The sequence below is a fragment of the Egretta garzetta genome, unplaced genomic scaffold (genome assembly GCF_000687185.1).
Source record: "Egretta garzetta isolate BGI_Z169 unplaced genomic scaffold, ASM68718v1 scaffold53, whole genome shotgun sequence".
In the NCBI taxonomy this organism is placed as follows: Eukaryota; Metazoa; Chordata; class Aves; order Pelecaniformes; family Ardeidae; genus Egretta; species Egretta garzetta.
Window position 1 is genome coordinate 1,909,138 of NW_009259312.1, and position 17,476 is coordinate 1,926,613.

Below are 17,476 nucleotides of genomic sequence, written 5' to 3' on the forward strand. Positions count from 1 at the left end.
GCGCCTCAGCAAGACGGAATGCCTGGGGCTCAACCCGCCCCATCCACTCTGTGCTACAAGAGACCAGCAGCACGGCCCCCAGACGGCCGGATCAGCTCAGGAGGCCAGCAGTGACCCCATTTGTTGCAGCCCTGCGGCTCACCCCAAGTGTCCAAATGTGCACTGAGGTGTCTGAAGGGCTCGGGACCAGAGCTGCCAACCCCACCCTGCTGCTGTCTATGGCCCGCTGCACTGAAAGCCATCGGGGTTTACCGTAACACACCGAGGTGTGAGATGTGGTGGCTGAGGGGGGGGACAACCCCAGGGCAGGGCAGGCAGCTGCAGGAGGAACCAGCAGCTACCAACAGCAATCGCCTGAATCACTCCTGCACTGGTCTCCCAACAGCTCGCAGAGGCAGCGCCAAGGGCCTGGAGGAAACCACTCACAGAGCAGAGGACGGCATCCAGGTCTGCCAGCCTGTGCCCTAGCAGCAGGAACACAGCTGGCATCAAGAAAGTGAAAATAACAGCAGAAAGCCTTGCACTCGCCCTGCACCAAGGTCAGAAAGCACAAACTCAACTACAGCTGAACTGGATTTGTTCAGGGTTTAGTGGGGGAAAAGCACCAGGGAAAACCCCTCCAGGCGGCTGCACCAACATGCTCACCACTCAACTCTCAAACCGTCACGACTGCTTTCGCATTAAGTGACTCAACATGAAAACAGCGTGATCTGTTATCATCGCCCCTCGAGCAATGGGACAGGCTCCCCAGGATGATGCTGGCTCTCCAGCCTGCAAGGAAGCAGCAAATCAGACCTAAACTGCTGGGTTTTGTTCCCAGAATCATGCAAGTCTATCGTGAACTCCTGAAGCTGGCCCACAAGTTTGTCCTCCATTTACATTTTGTTTCCAAGCAAGCAAGCATTACTGGATGCTACCGTTTGTTACTTACATACAAAGGAGACTGTGTTATGTATAGCAAAGGGAAGGAAATCTTTCCAAGGTTCCCTTCCTGCAGTTTTTGCTTCAATTGTTTCATCAAGGAAGAGACTGTCACTGGTGTTAACATGACAGCCCACAAGTGACACCTTTGGCCAGCCCTCAGACACTGACCCAGCAAAGCACGAAAGCATGCCGTACAAAAGCTCTGGATCGCTTCCGAGTCCCTGCCTGGATCTGTCCTGTCAGCTCCTCTGATAGAGCACAGAGGTGCTCTGATCTCGGGAATCTGTCTGTGACCCAAACCCTACCCGCTCCCCCTTCCAAAATCCAGCAGCCTCATATTTGGTGACTGCCATTTTTTAAAGCCAAAGCACCTGATGATATATGTACCTATAGAGCTAAAAGCAAAAATCCCACCAATCTAATGTAGTGCTCGTTTAAATAATACACCCTCCTCTATGCACAGATGAGAGCAAAACTGGCAATTCAACTATGCAACCATATTTTACAAGGTTTGGCCACAGCCAAACCAGCCCGTAGATATGCTTTGTAAAAGCACTACAGTGGCATCTAAGTTCAAAAAACCAATGTGCAATTCAGACTGCTTGCTGCTCAGGGCCGCATTCCTACACCATCAGCAGAGAGAACCATCCTGGACCTGCTCTACGTGACAAGGCCCACGCAGACACCAACTTGTTCTGCTGTCTTCCAAGACAATCAAAAAACATGAAAAACACAGGCAAGGCTCGTTTGTGCTTGCCCAAACCACCACGTGTAGATGTACCACTGGCAGACTTGGCCCAGAATACTTGGTCCTATTTTTCTTTCAGGCGATAACCCTTCCACGGTATCACTAGAGGACTCTTAACTTTATCTTGGAGTTTGGTACTCTGTATCTACACTGCCAGAGTGACGGAATGGGGAGCTGGTCTTCAGTGAGACTAGGTGCTTCCTACCGAACCACAAACTTCCAGTAAACTCAAGAAGAGGAAGCAGGGAGTCTCCCCGACCTTCCTGGGGCTCAGGCTAACATGGTCTCAAGGAGGCGAGCTGCTTCGCCACTGGCTGCGCTCTTAAAAGGAGAAACAAAAATCAATACTTAGCAACTTTTTCAACACCCTGTTCCAGCACTGACACCGCTTTATAAATGTGAGCAGGGACAGTATCAATTAAACTGCCTCCTTCTCTCATCTGTCAAATAACAATAAAAAAGTGCTATATTTGCATTTCTAACGTGTTCCTGCTTGCGAGCTGTCAGGGTAGCTACTCTGAGGAATGGCTGGCATGAGAGGGGAGAGGATGTGATGAAACACAGCAGGGGCAGTGCAGAGCTACAGGAAATCTTTTATTTGCTATCTCTGGAAACAGATAAGCAACTAGAAATAAGGAGGAAGAAAGTTCTCCTCTTGGTTATTATAGACCCCTGAAATATAAGGCAATGCACTCCCTTACTGCTTTGTCACAACTGGTCAAGTGCAATTGAAAAATCTGGTTGTATTAACACCTCTCAGTAATTTATAAAACACAAACCACAAACCGGTGCTCAGCAACCATAATTTATACCACTGGATCGCCTTTTATAAGCTATTCACCTTCTCATGATCTGATTTTTTTATTTTTCCTTGTACCTTGACAACAGCTTTTTTATTTCTGGTTTTGCACTCACCTCAGTAACATTCATCACTTTGATTGCTGCTAGCTGGCCAGTCTTAACATGGCGACCCTGTTAAAATAACAAAAGACTGTAAATAAAATGCATATGCAAACTATGTATACAGTAACAAATCAGGCATAAAACAACTGAGCTTGAGTACTCGCTTTCAATCATGTATCAACCACCTTTCAGTGACACAAAACTACCAAGGCAAAGTTTGGTGATGTGTTATCAGACCCATACCCTTACCACGCTCAGAAGTTAACTGAGTTACCTTTGCGGGGTTGAATTTCCCCCTGTGGCACAGAGCAAGCAGCAGTGCTGGGAGACCTCTGCTCTCAGAGCACAACATGGCACGAGTTTATGGGTCTCCATCCAACTCCTGCCCAGCAGGCGTTGCTGCCCCTCCAGCCTCCTCTTCCAGGAAACCTCGACACAGGCCCAGGGTGACCTAACCACAATGACCATCTTGTCCTGCCATCCAGGGCTGACGCGCGCTGGCGGAGCATGGTGCTGGGCAGCTGGCACTGTCCCCACCTCCCCACCCCTCATATTCTGGCTCACCTTGGGGTAAAGAAAAAACTCCGGGTTTCAGCACATCAATCTGGCAACCTGTATATGGCTGCCAAGAAACTAAAGCTGTACGTACTTCCTTGCCTTTTTTCTTTTTTTTCTTTTTTTTTTTTAAATAAAGGCTTTTTACTGTGAAACGCTTAGTTTTTAAAATTCCTACTGCAGCCAAGTTAACTATATCTCAGCTACCTCCCAAAAAACATCCAGAGGCTTTGTATTTAAAATGCAATCTTTGGCGGAGGTGGGGAGGAACTCTCCCAGGGCTTCAGCTGCGTCTGTGCCGACATAGGCCCACGCACTTCACCAGTGACATGCCCACACCCCCCCCTCGTTATTAAGCAACAGATAACTGGTAATTTTAGACTAGGTAAGTGGCTAGTTTTTGAAAACAAAGCTAGGAAAAGGGAGGTAATAAAGCTATTAAAAGAGCAAACTTGATACTGAGACCAACAAAATGTGGTTCACGAGAATGCATATTAGAAACACAACCAGGAATCTGGCTGTAAATTGCTGAGTTTCTTGGCTTGGTTAGATCAAGGTCTCAACAGATGCCATAGATGCAGTGTTTTGCCATGATAACCAACACTAATCTCATACTCGAGGATAGCATCAAAAGATTTTTCTGAACAGTGGATTGGCTACACATCCTAACTCCTCACTTCCATCAAATGTTCAGAAATGGGTTTGAAGCTTTGAGACTGCAATTTTGTTCCTGAAATAGTAGTGCCTGCAAAGCTGTATATCGAAATAACTAACTGACATCAGTTAAGTAAGCCACAGGAAATCAGGAAATCAAATATGAAATGCTGCAGTTTGCAGACAAAGTGATTTGCAGGTGCAATTTACACCTGCAAAATTAAAAGCTAGGTTGATGTCATTTTAAAACCCAGGTCCTATCTGCACAGAATTGCATACACGTGTTATTTCTAAGACTAAGCAATTTTGCATCAAAGAAAAATGATTCCTCGTTCTCAGGCGATATGTCACAGTCATGTTTTCTTTTACAGAAAACTAAATCCTGCTGAGTTTTTGTATATTTATAAGTGTCCTCTTTTCATGGAAGCACTCCTGGGACTGCAAAGCTTTTTCTCATAAACTAGAATGATAGGAGTTTATATATTATCACAGACCTCAGGAGGAAGACAGCTGGGACACACCCTCACCAGGCCCACGACACACACACCGCCGCGGCTGAGCGCAGATGGGCAGTGATGACCGCTAGCCCAACAGATGCCGGTCTTTGGTCAGCATCCATCCCAGCTGACGTCAATCCCGGTTAGCGAGCTTCCTCTGCTCAGCCACGGCTCTTTGTTGGAGGCCATTGTTTGCAAATGTTTCCAGGCATTGAATGTCTTGGCAATGCAGCGAGAGAGGGCCTTCCACAAAATACAGTCGTGCTAGACACGCTGGCACCCTGATTTAACTCCAGAGTTTGCCTGCAGTCAAGTACGCTGATAATTCCGCATCTCTGGCCACCATGCATAGCAGGCGACCAACCCACCAAAACGAGCCTCTCCTGGGCTGCTGCACATTCTGCAAAGGATGATGTCAGGAATCGATGCTGATTTTCATAATTACAGTGAAGCGTGGAGATGTGCTTCTTTACCAAAAAAATAAATCAATCCATGCGCTAGCATCGTGCTTGATATTGCATATTCATAGGAATAAGGAAGGGGGAAAGGCTTGGCATTTAGTTTTGATTTCAAAGCATGATACCTGGTCAAATTGTCCCTCTGTATAACAGACATTTTTATTTTGCAGCCACAGTTATTTCCACTGCGTGCAAACCTGCTGCTCTCGCTCACTTTTACCATTGTAAATGAGAATACTAAATCCCCTGCAAAAAGGTTTGTAAAAATTAGCATTTATGGGAAAGAAAACAGCAAGCCCTTTTTTTTTTTTTTTTGTTGTGGGTCACAATTCACCTTTGCACAACAAATGTGTCCCTGTTAACAACTCAGTCCTGCTCCCATGTTCCCAAAAGCTCCCATGTCTGCAATTGGGATAACTACTGGACGAGAGGAGCTTGGTCTGTGCAGAGGGCAGGATCACACCTTGTGCCTCATCTCAGCACCCCATCTTCCTCACACCATGCAAAGCCCAAGGGAATTGCATCCAGACATCCCTCTGCACAGGCTCACCTCCAAAAAATACTCTCTGACTGGGTAAAGCTGCCTTTATGTAGAAGTAAATTCTGTTGACTACATGCACTTCACACCCCTATGGTTTTTTAGGCCCCTTTATCCTGGAACAAAACAGAGAGTGGTTCAATCCACCAGAGAATCCAAACCCTTCTCAGGAGGTTGAAAGGAAAGGTGCAGCAAAAACTCATTCCTGCCGGTTTGCTCTAATTCTTAACTGAGAACAGTTTATTTTCAACAACTGTTACACATCTTTTGAAAAGCATCTTCCATATCTCTGGGCTGTATTAAGCTGGAGAACCTCATCTTCCCCCAACACCACAAGTTTGTGCAGGATAATGCAGAGGGCTGCAGGTTAACCTCATGAAAAGGTGTAAACATACCTAAACATATTTACAGCTGCCTTTCATCAATTATCTAAAAGGGATGAATTAGTTTATAACAGTGTATTAAAAAAAAGTATCTTGGAGAACATAGCTAAATATGTGTCTACAGCTATATATCTATATAAAGACATTTTCATCATGGGATACTAATTTTACTGCCATCTTGGCAGATTTATTTTTGATTACAGTTGCGCATTTTCCCAAAGTAAAGGATTCATCGTTATCGTAGAGCAATACATCTCAACAGTCTCTGCACCTGCTAATGTATGCAACAAACAATGTGGCAGAATTACACAGCACACACCATCATTTCTCCTTACCTCTGACATCATCCCAACATATGCAAATAAAACCTTTCCTTTAAATATTGCCAAAGGAAAAGGTTCAGTTAGTGGAGACAAAACAATCAGAGCGCACTGGAGACATTCTGAATTTTATTCCTTCTCCTCCCCAGAAATTCATTGTATGAAAAAAAGGAGCAGAAGCAAAAGCCCCCAACAGCTCACCTGAACACCATCAGTCCCCGTAAACAGTGGTTGCACACTGGCACCCTATTGAACTCGGCATCACTACCCAAAAAAGTGAGTGTGCTATTGCAAGACTCCATGCTAAGAGGGGCGAAGCTTTCAGAGGACACGTGTGTTCATGTATAGAAGAACCATCAATGCCTGCGCAGCTGATCTGAGCAGGGTAACGTGCTCCATGCTGCACTTGCTTTAATGCACAGACTACGCCTGGGCCAGCAGTCAGAATAAAAATCACAGGTTTCTCTCCTTTACATTGGTTTTTCAAACTGTTTTGAGCACATTTTCCTTGACGTCTCTAAAAGCAGTAAACATCCTGAACCCAGCCCTGTGCTTCTTGTTAACAGACTGAGACTAGTGCCTAAGTAAGGAAAGGTTTCAGGGCCTGGCCCCTTATTTTTTCATTTATCGATAAATCTCAGAGGTTAGCCAGAGTTCATGGGAACTCACACATTGCTGCTTTTGCTGAAGCCACAAGGTTGAGCAGGTCTGAACTGTTTTTGAGAAAGGTAGAGTTTTGATTTTGGTTTAAGGCTCCTAGGAGCAACTGGCTGTTTTAACTGTTTCCCAACCAAACAAGATCAACAGATGCATTTACTTCTAGTGAGTAATGATGAGATACACAAAGAAATTAATCCTTTTTGATTTAATCCAAACCAGGAGGAAGAACAAGGAGCATTGCCCCCCCAGCCCTGAGTGCAACCCGCCGCTGCCCATCCTCTCCAGATCATTGGAAGGAATCAGCCTGCTGTGATCCGAGATCCTCCCCTGTGATCCTCAGGAACTGGGCAGAGGGCAGGAACAGTCTGTGGGCCCGCTTCCCCAATAAAAGGTTTCATCTTTCACCCAAATGCTCAGTTTGAGAGCAGGTTTCAACTCTGGAGAATGCATCCAAAACATCCAACAGCCATCTGCAAGTCATCCATATTCCCACCCAAGAATATAGCATTAAACGCTATCAAGCTCATACAGAGCTTCGACGTGAACAATTCTGAAGCTCAATGACTTTCTAAAATTGAAGTTCTTGCCTACATTTCGATGAGGTATCCAAGCTGGAAGAAATTCTCCCATTAGCTCTGAGTCCAGCTAAATTCCCTGTCTCCTCCAGAAAATATTTCCGCATAAAGTCTGCTGCCGTTGCCAGTTAGGCACTACAGCAACATTCAGCAAACCTGGAGCGAGCATACACATTTTCCAAATCTGCATACTGCTCATTGCAGCCACATTTGTGGAAGATGCTTTACGCCAAAGATCTGTTTCTGATGAGCTCCAACCGCGCATTATTTCTGCAGGGAGATATATGTGGAATAGGGCAGATCACTCAGTGTTGTTTCTATTGGATACATATTTAACTTCTTAGCTCAATTAGATAAAGGAACCGCTTATCTATGTCCTCTACTGAGGGTCAAGACATGTATTTTTCTGTTTACATCAAACAAGAGTATCAGCATTAGCCGTCAAGCTATTAGCTGATAAAAGGGCTTTACATGAACTAAGTATATTTACAAAAAGATGCAATCAGTCATGTACCTTTTCCTGTTAGGTACAAACAAAAATTTGGGGCAAGTCCCTGACTTGGGCCACGATTGTAACCAGAGACCCAAGGTTCCAGTGACACAGACCTGAGATCGTAAGGCTGTGGGTCACATGCAGAGAGCTTGGTTTGACGGCTTCTCTCCCAGATGCTGCACAGCCCTCTCTTCCTAGAGGCGGCAAACAACTCCCATCGGCTTCTCTCCCCACTTGCGATCCGACAGATCTGAAGTGGACAATTGCACATCCAGATGATACAACCCAGCTGTCCTGTTACAGTGCTGTGCACCATGCCAAGGCAGCCCACGGCAGTCCCATCACACGCTTCCTTTTTGGCAACAGGCGCTCATTAATGTCCACGTGTTTCTGGGTCTGTCTGATGTATCTGTCCCCATTTAACCGCAGCAGGAAAAAGCATACGTGAAGGGCAGGGACGGCCTGCTGCAAGGATACCAAGGCAGCATGAAGCTGGTGCTTTTGACAATGCAAAAATCCCCGACTGTGTCCACGTCCTGCCTGCAACCAGAAGCACAACCGCATTTTTCTCTTCCTTAAAAAGCAGCGGTTTCAGTGAGGCTGTGAGGTGCTTATGTGCAGGGATACCTGCAGATACCATAAGCCTCGGATGGTTGCCAGTTTGCACCTTTGGGCCCACATGGAGGGCGATTTCGCTTTGAATGCACTCTGCCATCAGGCACACACACATGTGGCGTGCTCGGGCTGCGCACAGACAGGTCACAACATCTGCACCCGGCTGCGGGCGCCCAGGCGACCCTTCGCAGCACTGCCTGCTGGCGTAATCCAGAAAGCTGGTAGATACCACAAACTTAACTCTTGGGACCTCCTCTGGATAGCGGAGGTTTGTACTTGAAAGCAAGATCTGGCTGTTGAAGGTAGAGGACTTTTGAGGCCGGAGGACTTTCTCACCCAGAAGCATTTATTACAGGATAACCGATGCAGGCTGCGGCCACCCGCCCTCTGGGAGCAGGGCGAAGGCACAGCTGTTTTGCTGCAAGCTCTTACTGAAAGTGAACTTCAGCAAGCAGGTTTCCTGTTTAAAAGCTGCTTGTGAACTTTGAAGTATGAGCCCATCTCAGGTAAACCAGCGTGTGGCTCTGCGGTTGCTGGTAAACAGCCAGCTCAGCCATCTGTGCCCTGAGGGACGGGACCCCACCCTTTGCACCTCTCATCCCCACCCTTTCCATCCCAGTAACCCAAGGAGAGCCTTTAAGAGACAGTGCATCAAATGAACAATGCTCTGCATAGGGATCCAGGAAACCCTATGTCCTATGCCACATGACCTTAACAAAGTCACGATCCTTCTGTTTCCCTTTCCACCTACATAGGGCTTTTCCACTTAGACCCAGCTCTTTAGAAGAGATGAGCAGCGTTTGCTATCACCAGCACCAGAGCCAGCCTGGAAACACCAGCTTCGCCTGCTTGTACTGCAGGCAAGGGCAGCCCCCCATGCAGCTGCGGTGTGCTCCCTGGTGCATGCTGGTGGGCGAGCATGGCATGGTGGGGAGGAGGACCCCGAGAACATAAAACTCACAGATACGCTGCTCTTGCCCTGCAGTTTGGGCACAGCTGCTGTTCTACATCATATGGCTGCTCACAGCGGACATCCTGCTGTCCCCTGCGGTCCTGACCAATGTAAACAAGTGGACAGGGTTTGCACATCTGGGGCTGTAGCGTTTTGGTGCTGAGAAGCATCACTCAATAAGACAAGTTTATAGGAGAGCTCTCTGTCAGGAAGACCATTCTGTAAATCCTCATCTGGCACCACGTGAGACAACCCACTGTAGTCATGGTTGGAGCTCTTCAGCTAAAAATACAGCAGTAATGCAAAACTTGAAATGGGACAGAAATTAATTCCAAGGAAGAAGTTATTAAGAGTTTGGAAGCTTATAGCTTGTTTTTGTTAGTTAATGGTCTGAGGCAGAGCTCAGGGTCAGTCATGCACTGAATACTAGCACTAGATTTCAGAAGTGATCCATTTCACTGTAAACTCTGACATGTAATCCACATCAATTCTGACAGTTTAAAAAAAAAAAAAAAAAAAACAACCAAAAATGAAGACAAAAGCCACAAAACACCCAACCCACCGCAACACACATCAGCCTTGGGCAGACCATTACCAGTTTTAGAGGTTGTTTTTTTTTTTTTTTTTAAACCCCCATGAAGAATTCAAGACACCAGCCAGGTGGGAATGCAGCTATGATTTTGATTACAGCTTCATCCTTTTAATCATGCAACTCAGGCTGCAGAAAGCCTGCTTTGAGTGCCATTATAAAGTTTTGATGGCACTTCTGTCACAACATCTCTGGATGTCTGTTGTGTTTTGGGGCTGTAAATCTAAGAATTGGATTCCCCTAGAGCATTTCTTCTCTTCTTTGTGACACTGGGAGATGCTGAGATTTGGAAGCCTGGGCCTTGTTCCAGGTCACCTCTAGGGCAGCCCTCAGCTCCATCTCCCCACGGGAGCACGCCCTCCCTTCCCTGGAAGTGATTGCTGCCATGCCAGCAGTGCAGGACCGCAGGCACTTCCCTACAACCACAGCCCAGCTGCATTGCCTAAATGCTGACCATGTGGATGCAAGACATTTGCCCTTTCCCCCCAACATTTGGCACCCAGTTTCCAAACAGTCCTAGGTCTCACCCAAAACCACTTAGCCAGCACAGCCAAATGTTGTATGTCCCCTTCCCCATCCTCCACGGACACCCTCGTTCAATGGCAACGGGATAGCTTTCTCTGCCATTAACTCTGTGCAATCAAGAGGAAGAGCATACCACAGGCTGCAGCACTGGAACGAGCTCCTGCAATTCCCGCTTCGGCAGCAGAAAGGTCCTCCCTTGATACCAGACCATTCAACACTGGACACCGCCAGTTAGTCCCTTGGGTTGTAATGGGACTGCTTGATTGACTTAGACTTAACGCTGCCTTCAGAACTCACCATAGATCTTTTCCTACCAGGGAAGGCAAAGTGTGCCAGCTAAACACTACAAAATATGATCACCCTTGTCCACAGCTGGTTAGAGTGGTGAACAGCATAAATAATAATAGACTGTAAATAATTAAGACATACTCTTCAAGGTTTATGGTTTTTTTCTCCTATATGCTAATTCCCACTCTACTTTATGATCAAATATATTCCAAGAAGTTAGCTAAGATTTATCGCTTCAGTATAGGCCATACTATGAAGTCGAACACTACTTAGCATGCCCCAGAACTCAGGTTGTAAAACATTAACAGTAAAATCTAACATGTCTGCATGTAGATATATAAAGAACGGAAGTTAATTAATAACACTCAGTGCAATTTAAGACAAAGCATGTTACATTAATAAAGAAATATTAGAGAGACACTATTTACAAAGAAAAGAAAAATTGTTCCAAAACCTAAAGATGTTACAATGCATTCCAAATGAAAAAGGATAATCTTGTAAAGTTTAGCAAATTTATATAGCAAAAATGCCTTGAATATTCAGTGAGAAACAAGTTCCTTTCCTAGCAAACGACACTGCCCTATTTCTGTGCAGAGCGGGTCATTCTATCCCTCCCAACGCTTCTCTCTCCCCCCCCCGCCCTGAAGTGCATAAGTATTTTGCACTCACTCAAAGTGAAAATATTAGTTTTATAAAGCCTTTTTAAAGGAAGTTTTAGATGTTTCAGGGGTAAGACATTATTTAAAAAAAAAAAAAAATCAGGAACTTCTCTCGGGGCCCCTATTTGTGTCACATGCTTAAACAAACAAACAAGAATATCACTGTAACTCATAACCCTATAGAAGACAACAAAGTTGGCAGTGGTATAGGAAGACTTCCCATACACTAAAATAGTAACACATTAGCCAAAAGTAGAGATTAGAATGCTGTCCTGGTTTCAGATGGGAGAGAGTTAACTTCTATCAATCACTTAAATTCTACCGAAATCCACGCTGGCTAGAAGGGAGGGATGGATGGGGTCATTTCAATGGTACCAGATCAAACCACCTTGATCTCTGGAGGAAAAGGACAGTTTTCCACCTCTACTGCAAGCGTCTGTACCACAACCCTTGCGAACTGTAAAACCCAGAGGCACCAGAAGCAGTTTTTCTGTCCAGTTTTTTTTTTTTTTTTTTTTATCCTTTCAGTTCCTATTTCCTCCCATTGTACAAGTGGAAACGCAGATTGTTTGCTTTGCTGAATGCTTGTCTGTGTCTGACTGCAGACCAGTGGGAAAAGAAAATGAAACAAAGGAATAAATTCAAGCCCTTTCGCAAACACATATCTGAGTACCTACATTTTTGCAGTATCAGTATGTTCAGATTGTCATCCTTATGCAAAACACAAACCGCTCAGGGCTACTGCATACTCATGTAAGACTGGACTAGAGACTGACCTTTGGGGATTTTGAAACCTGCTCCCAACGAGGTCATTTGCCTTGTGATTAGCAAGATCAAGCAAAGCACTAAGCACTTTTGAAAATACCACGCTAATCATAATATGAAGAAAGGATTTTTGTCCTCTATTTATTTGAAATGGGTAGTGTCTGCAGCAGAACATCCCATGATACCATCCGCAGCTCCATGTTCCTTTGGAGGAATCTGGAAAGTACCCATTCCTTTGACAGACTGCATCTGGCCCAATCAGTTTTGTATCTGGAGATACTTCAGGAGGGTCTAAGGGAAAAACAAACATTCTGAAGCTCTAGCTGTCCTCTGTTCAGAAAGTCATCCAGGTGCTTGACTTCAGAGATAACTGGAAGGCCCCTGAACTTGCATGGCTTCTCATCACGCACTCAAAGCAAAGCACGTGCGTTGCCAAGTGGCCTGAATGGGAGCTGCTACCAGCAGGGAAAGAAATGCAACTTCTTTTGGCCATAGGGGGGTCAAGAGAGCAACTCAAGACAGCAGCACAGTGGATGGAAGGAGATGTCTGAAGAGCAGGCTGAACAGTTATCCCCTTTTCCTCGCACTCCATTTATTGAGACATAAAACCTGATTTCTGTGAGCCTAAATTTCAGTATTTGCACAAATAACAGTTTCAACAGCCTTGCCATTCATCCTGGGCTTTGGCATTTGTCACACCTCTTAACATCTGTTGAAACACGCTGTTGGGTTTCCAGCCTCAGACACCCCATCACAGCTTGCTACCCCTGCCAGGGGCGTGGAGGCTTCGCAGACACAGGCCATTTTCGTCTTCCAGTGGGTGTTCTGCCTTGGGCATGCTAGGGCTGGTGGGTCTGCAAGCAACCAGCAGCAACAGGGCCCCCGGCTGCCCAGCACAGGGTGGCAGGGATGTGGGGATGCCGGCCATTCGCAGCCCCGTGGCTGCTCTTGCTGCGGGCAGGAGGGTTGCAACAGCCTTGGCAGAGCGCCAGTCCCTGCTCAGCACCTGGGGAGCCCAGCAGTGATTTATGACAACACAAGTCCGCCGTGACGAAAGTCTGTTCATCCAGAAAAATAAAGAGTTTAGGAAAAAAGCCTCAGCCTTCGGAAGGCTCTCACTCTGCAGACCAGGGGCCGTTGAGAAGCTAAGTCTAGGGAGAGGTACAAATCCCTCCACCCCAGTGAATTTCCCCTGCCTGACTCACGTGCATCCGTTAACAGAAATACAAGGCGCTAGAGAAAACCCATACACAGCACATCTCTGCCGAGCGAAGTCAAGAAGTCAGGGCTGGACTGCAGGAGGCCAGCTGACGGGCGGCCGGACTTTTGGAGCAGAAATCCCTCAAAGGAAGGTTTTTTGGCTCACTGTCACTACAAAGCTCTGAAGGTCAAGCTGCACACAGGAATTACAAACCTCCTGTCATGAGAGTCATGTTTTAACTTTTTAAGAAACGTAGCCTTCCCAAACACATGCTAATAAAGAAAGGCTTTACTAGCCTTCTACCCCACATAAACATAACTTTGCGTGCACACTAAGCTCTCAGCAGTTGCATCACTGAATTTTTAAAAATCCTTCAGCATTCTTGTGAACGATAAGTGTAATGTAGCCGAATTTTCTCTTGCATATAATGCAGAACATGGACAAGGTTCTGCATGGGTTAAAATAGTTTATTTTTTTTTAAAAAAAAGACTTTAAGGCAGGCAGGGTACACAGCTCCGACTGCAAGTTCCAGCCTAGATTACAAGAGCTGCAACCTTAAAGGTGACTTAACTTTTTCATTGCAGTTCTGCTGGTGTTTTTCAGTACTTCACGGCAAATACCCTCCCTACAACTGTCTTCACCTGAGGTGAATCCTGAAGTCAAAAACTCTACTGAGTACCGCTGTTGAGTTCAGAAGATCTCAAAAGGTTTGCCTAGGGAAAGGTCATATTTTTCACACACATACAAAAGCCTTCACAGAGCACTTAACTGAGAAAAAAAAAGCAGCTACTCTCACTGCCTTTTCATTTGGTTCTATTTGACACATCCTCTCCAAAAATAAAAAGGGAGTTAATGGACACAATTAGTCTGTGAGAAAATACATCACTCTCCAGATTTCTGAATGAGCTCTGCAAGAGATGAACTACATGGCACTGATCTCACAGCAGCAGTCAATTCCTATTTCCTTCCAAAAGCCTATTGGCCAGATGGTCCACAAAACTCAAGGGAAAATTACTTAAACGTTTGGAAAGGCTTTCAGTATTAAGTTGGTCTCCAAAATGAAACCAGACTACTCTTCTAATTATTCTTAAAAGTAAAGTATACCTTGCTTTTCTAATTAAATTGAGAAGGAGCGGTGCTTCCAAGTTCACTTTCCTAAAGAAGAAATCCAAATTCAAGAAAAGCCTTGGTATTATTTTTTTCTAAACTGATCTAATCAGCTTTGTACAGCAGAAGCCTGGCTGGCAAACATTCTCCTCTCGAGCAAACTATAGGTCAGATGTGCAGTAATAGTTCCTGAACAGCTATAAGCAGTTACTGTTCAATGCCATATCTTCCAACGTTCTGTATTACTTGTAGGGATCAAAGTCAATCACAGCAGAGAGAGAAATGAACAGTGAACTCCTGGGGGGGGTGGAAGGGAAGGAAATACCCCTGCAGAATAATTTCAAGAAAATGGCTAAACACATTACATCTGAAGAACCACAGAGCCTTAAGCAATGTAGACTGACACAATTACCAGCTTGTACAAACCAAAAGCAGCAGCTAACCATTGGAAGAACTGGTCACAAAAGGGACCAAGAGCTTCCTGCAACTAACCACTGAACAGCTTTACCAGATTTTGAAACTCTCATCTCTTTGCCTTGCCCTGTTTAAACAAGTTCATTTGGGGGTGATAGGACAAGGGGAAATGGCCTCAAGTTGCACCAGGGGAGGTTTAGTTTGGACATCAGGAAAAATTTTTTCCACCAAAAGGGTTGTCAAGCACTGGAACAGGCTGCCCAAGAAAGTGGTCGAGTCCCCATCCCTGGAGGTATTTAAAAGATGGGTAGAGGAAGTGCTTAAGGATGTGGTTTAGTGGTGAGATGGCAGGGTTAGGTTAACAGTTGGACTTGATGATCTTAAAAGTCTTTTCCAACCTAACTGATTCTATGATTCTATGAATTACTGCCCTACAGAGCGCATACATTTGGGCCCCGCTGCCCTCCCCGGTGCACTGCTGGCTACACCTCTGAGCGGTTCCCTGCAGGACTTCCCACCACAGCTACTGATGGTTTCTCCCAAGGCCTGGGCTCTTGTATGCAATTCTGGCTCCACTGACATCCACAGGAATTTCTGCTGTTGAATTTATTGGATCTGAATTTGCCCCATAAAAGGTCAATTTTCTTAAACAAAACAAATCCCACTCTGTACCAACTTTTCCACTGAAAAAGTGCGTATATTCAATCAATGGAGAAGGTGTGTTCACACTGATCCCCTCACAGGTTTGAGCCAGATTTTGTGACAGAAGTTAACCTATGCCATTACTGCAGCCTGCCCATTTGTGTAAAAGTATCCAACAACCAACTGCGCTACCACTGCCCAAAGTTCACTGCCTACCGGAAATTAGTCTCTTCATAAAGCTGCAGATGAAGGCCAGATGGAAACAGAGAGCACTCGCTATATTCTGATTGATTACATGTATATTTACAGTCACGGGCATATAGATTTGACTGGATTTGCCAGTTGGTATGACACATGAAGCTTTCCCAGGCAGCAGTGGCATCTCTGTAAAGTTGCACAACACCAAATACAAAGGGGCCCAAGGTGCTACGGACAAAAGTGCATGCACACGCACACAAACACATGTATAAATATTCAAAACTGTAAGACTGAAATCCACTGGCCCAGCCCATGACACCTCAGGTGTCAATGAAGCTGCACCAGAACCCTCCTCGTGATTCAGTCTCAAACCCAGTTCTCACTTTGCAAGCTCTGAACCCTGTCCGCTTCCTTCACCTTGTAAAGGCAACAGCCCGTCCAGCCAGCTGCGACGCATCACAAAGCAGCTGTCAAGGAAGAAAAAACCAAAACAAAACAGCAAACCAACCTAAACATTCCACAAAGCATCCAGCTAAGGCCAGCAGCCTGCCAGAGAAATGTGGAGCAGCAAGGATCTGAAGTTTGGTTTACACATAGAATATAAGCTTTGAAAACTGGCATCTCTGCTTTAACATCTTCTTCTAATAGTATTCACTTGAAAATTTACTCTAAAAGTTTAACTATCCAGAAGTTTCAAAATAACTTTGTTTTGCAGCTTCTTTGCATATTCCGTCATCCACATCCAGATGCCAAAATACACCACCAACAGCTCATTGCTCCTTAGGATAAATCTGGTAATACACGCCAGAGAGAAGTTTCGCAGGGTCAGCTAAAACTCTACAGCATTGCCAATGGACAAATTTAAATAACAGAAATTTAAATAACTAGGTCTTTATTTACAACCGAAGCATCTTAAAAAAAATAATAATCAAAGAGCATATGAAAATACCATAGCAGAAAACCTGCTTCCCAAGTGCTTTGTATTGCCTTCCAGTTTCTGAGCCTTTAGGTTCAGGGAGGGACATGGGCTTACAGGGAATGGCAAGCTTTCCTCTGCTACCAAAGATAGAAGCTTAGCCAGGTTTCTTAAGAAAACAAGGCGTACGTGATTGTGCTGCCCTTGCATCCAACCATGTTTTAACCTGTCAGCCCATTTCAACCTAAACCGACAGACAGATAGAAGCATCAAATACAATTCAATTCCTGCGTACTCTGCGAAAAATCGGAGATGGAGACAAACTCCCTTTCTCCAGAGAGGAGGGCTCCAGGGTGGGCTCCGCGCTTTCCTACCCGACGCTGACTGCCAGCTGGGCAACCAGGGAGCACGCAGCAACCTGCAGCCAGCCCTAGCGTGGGCTGCTTCTTGCCCAAAGGGCAACAAATAGCCACAGGCGGCAGCTGCCCAAGCGTCAGATCGGAGGAGGTGGCTAAGGAATAAGCGGGGGCCACGGGCGAGCGTGCTAGCAGAGATCCTAAAGGACCCCACAAAGGAGTTGGGACTGCTGAGGTCAGAGGTGGAGGACAGGGTAAGAAAGGACAAATTTGCAAGCACCTGCATTTTCTTAGTTCTACTATTTAGCTTTTCCTCAAACCCCAGGAAGTTTAAACAACTTCAGAATTTACCTTGATATATAAACCCATCTCCCATCAGTGCTTGTAGGCTACTTTCCTCTTAGCATTGACATTGCAAGGTAGAGGAAGTGCTTAAGGATGTGGTTTAGTGGTGAGATGGCAGGGTTAGGTTAACAGTTGGACTTGATGATCTTAAAAGTCTTTTCCAACCTAACTGATTCTATGATTCTATGAATTACTG

The 17,476-nt window shown here is 45.5% G+C and overlaps 1 protein-coding gene across 3 annotated transcripts in view; it reads right to left on the reverse strand.

The window, feature by feature from the left end:
* NRK (Nik related kinase) overlaps positions 1-17,476 on the reverse strand; it is a 124,958-nt gene that overhangs the window by 74,796 nt on the left and 32,686 nt on the right. For all 3 annotated transcript variants that reach the window (XM_035891972.1, XM_035891973.1, XM_035891971.1), the window contains exon 3: positions 2,588-2,644. In XM_035891972.1, coding sequence (XP_035747865.1) covers positions 2,588-2,644 — 57 coding nt within the window. The remainder of the gene's footprint in view (positions 1-2,587; positions 2,645-17,476) is intronic.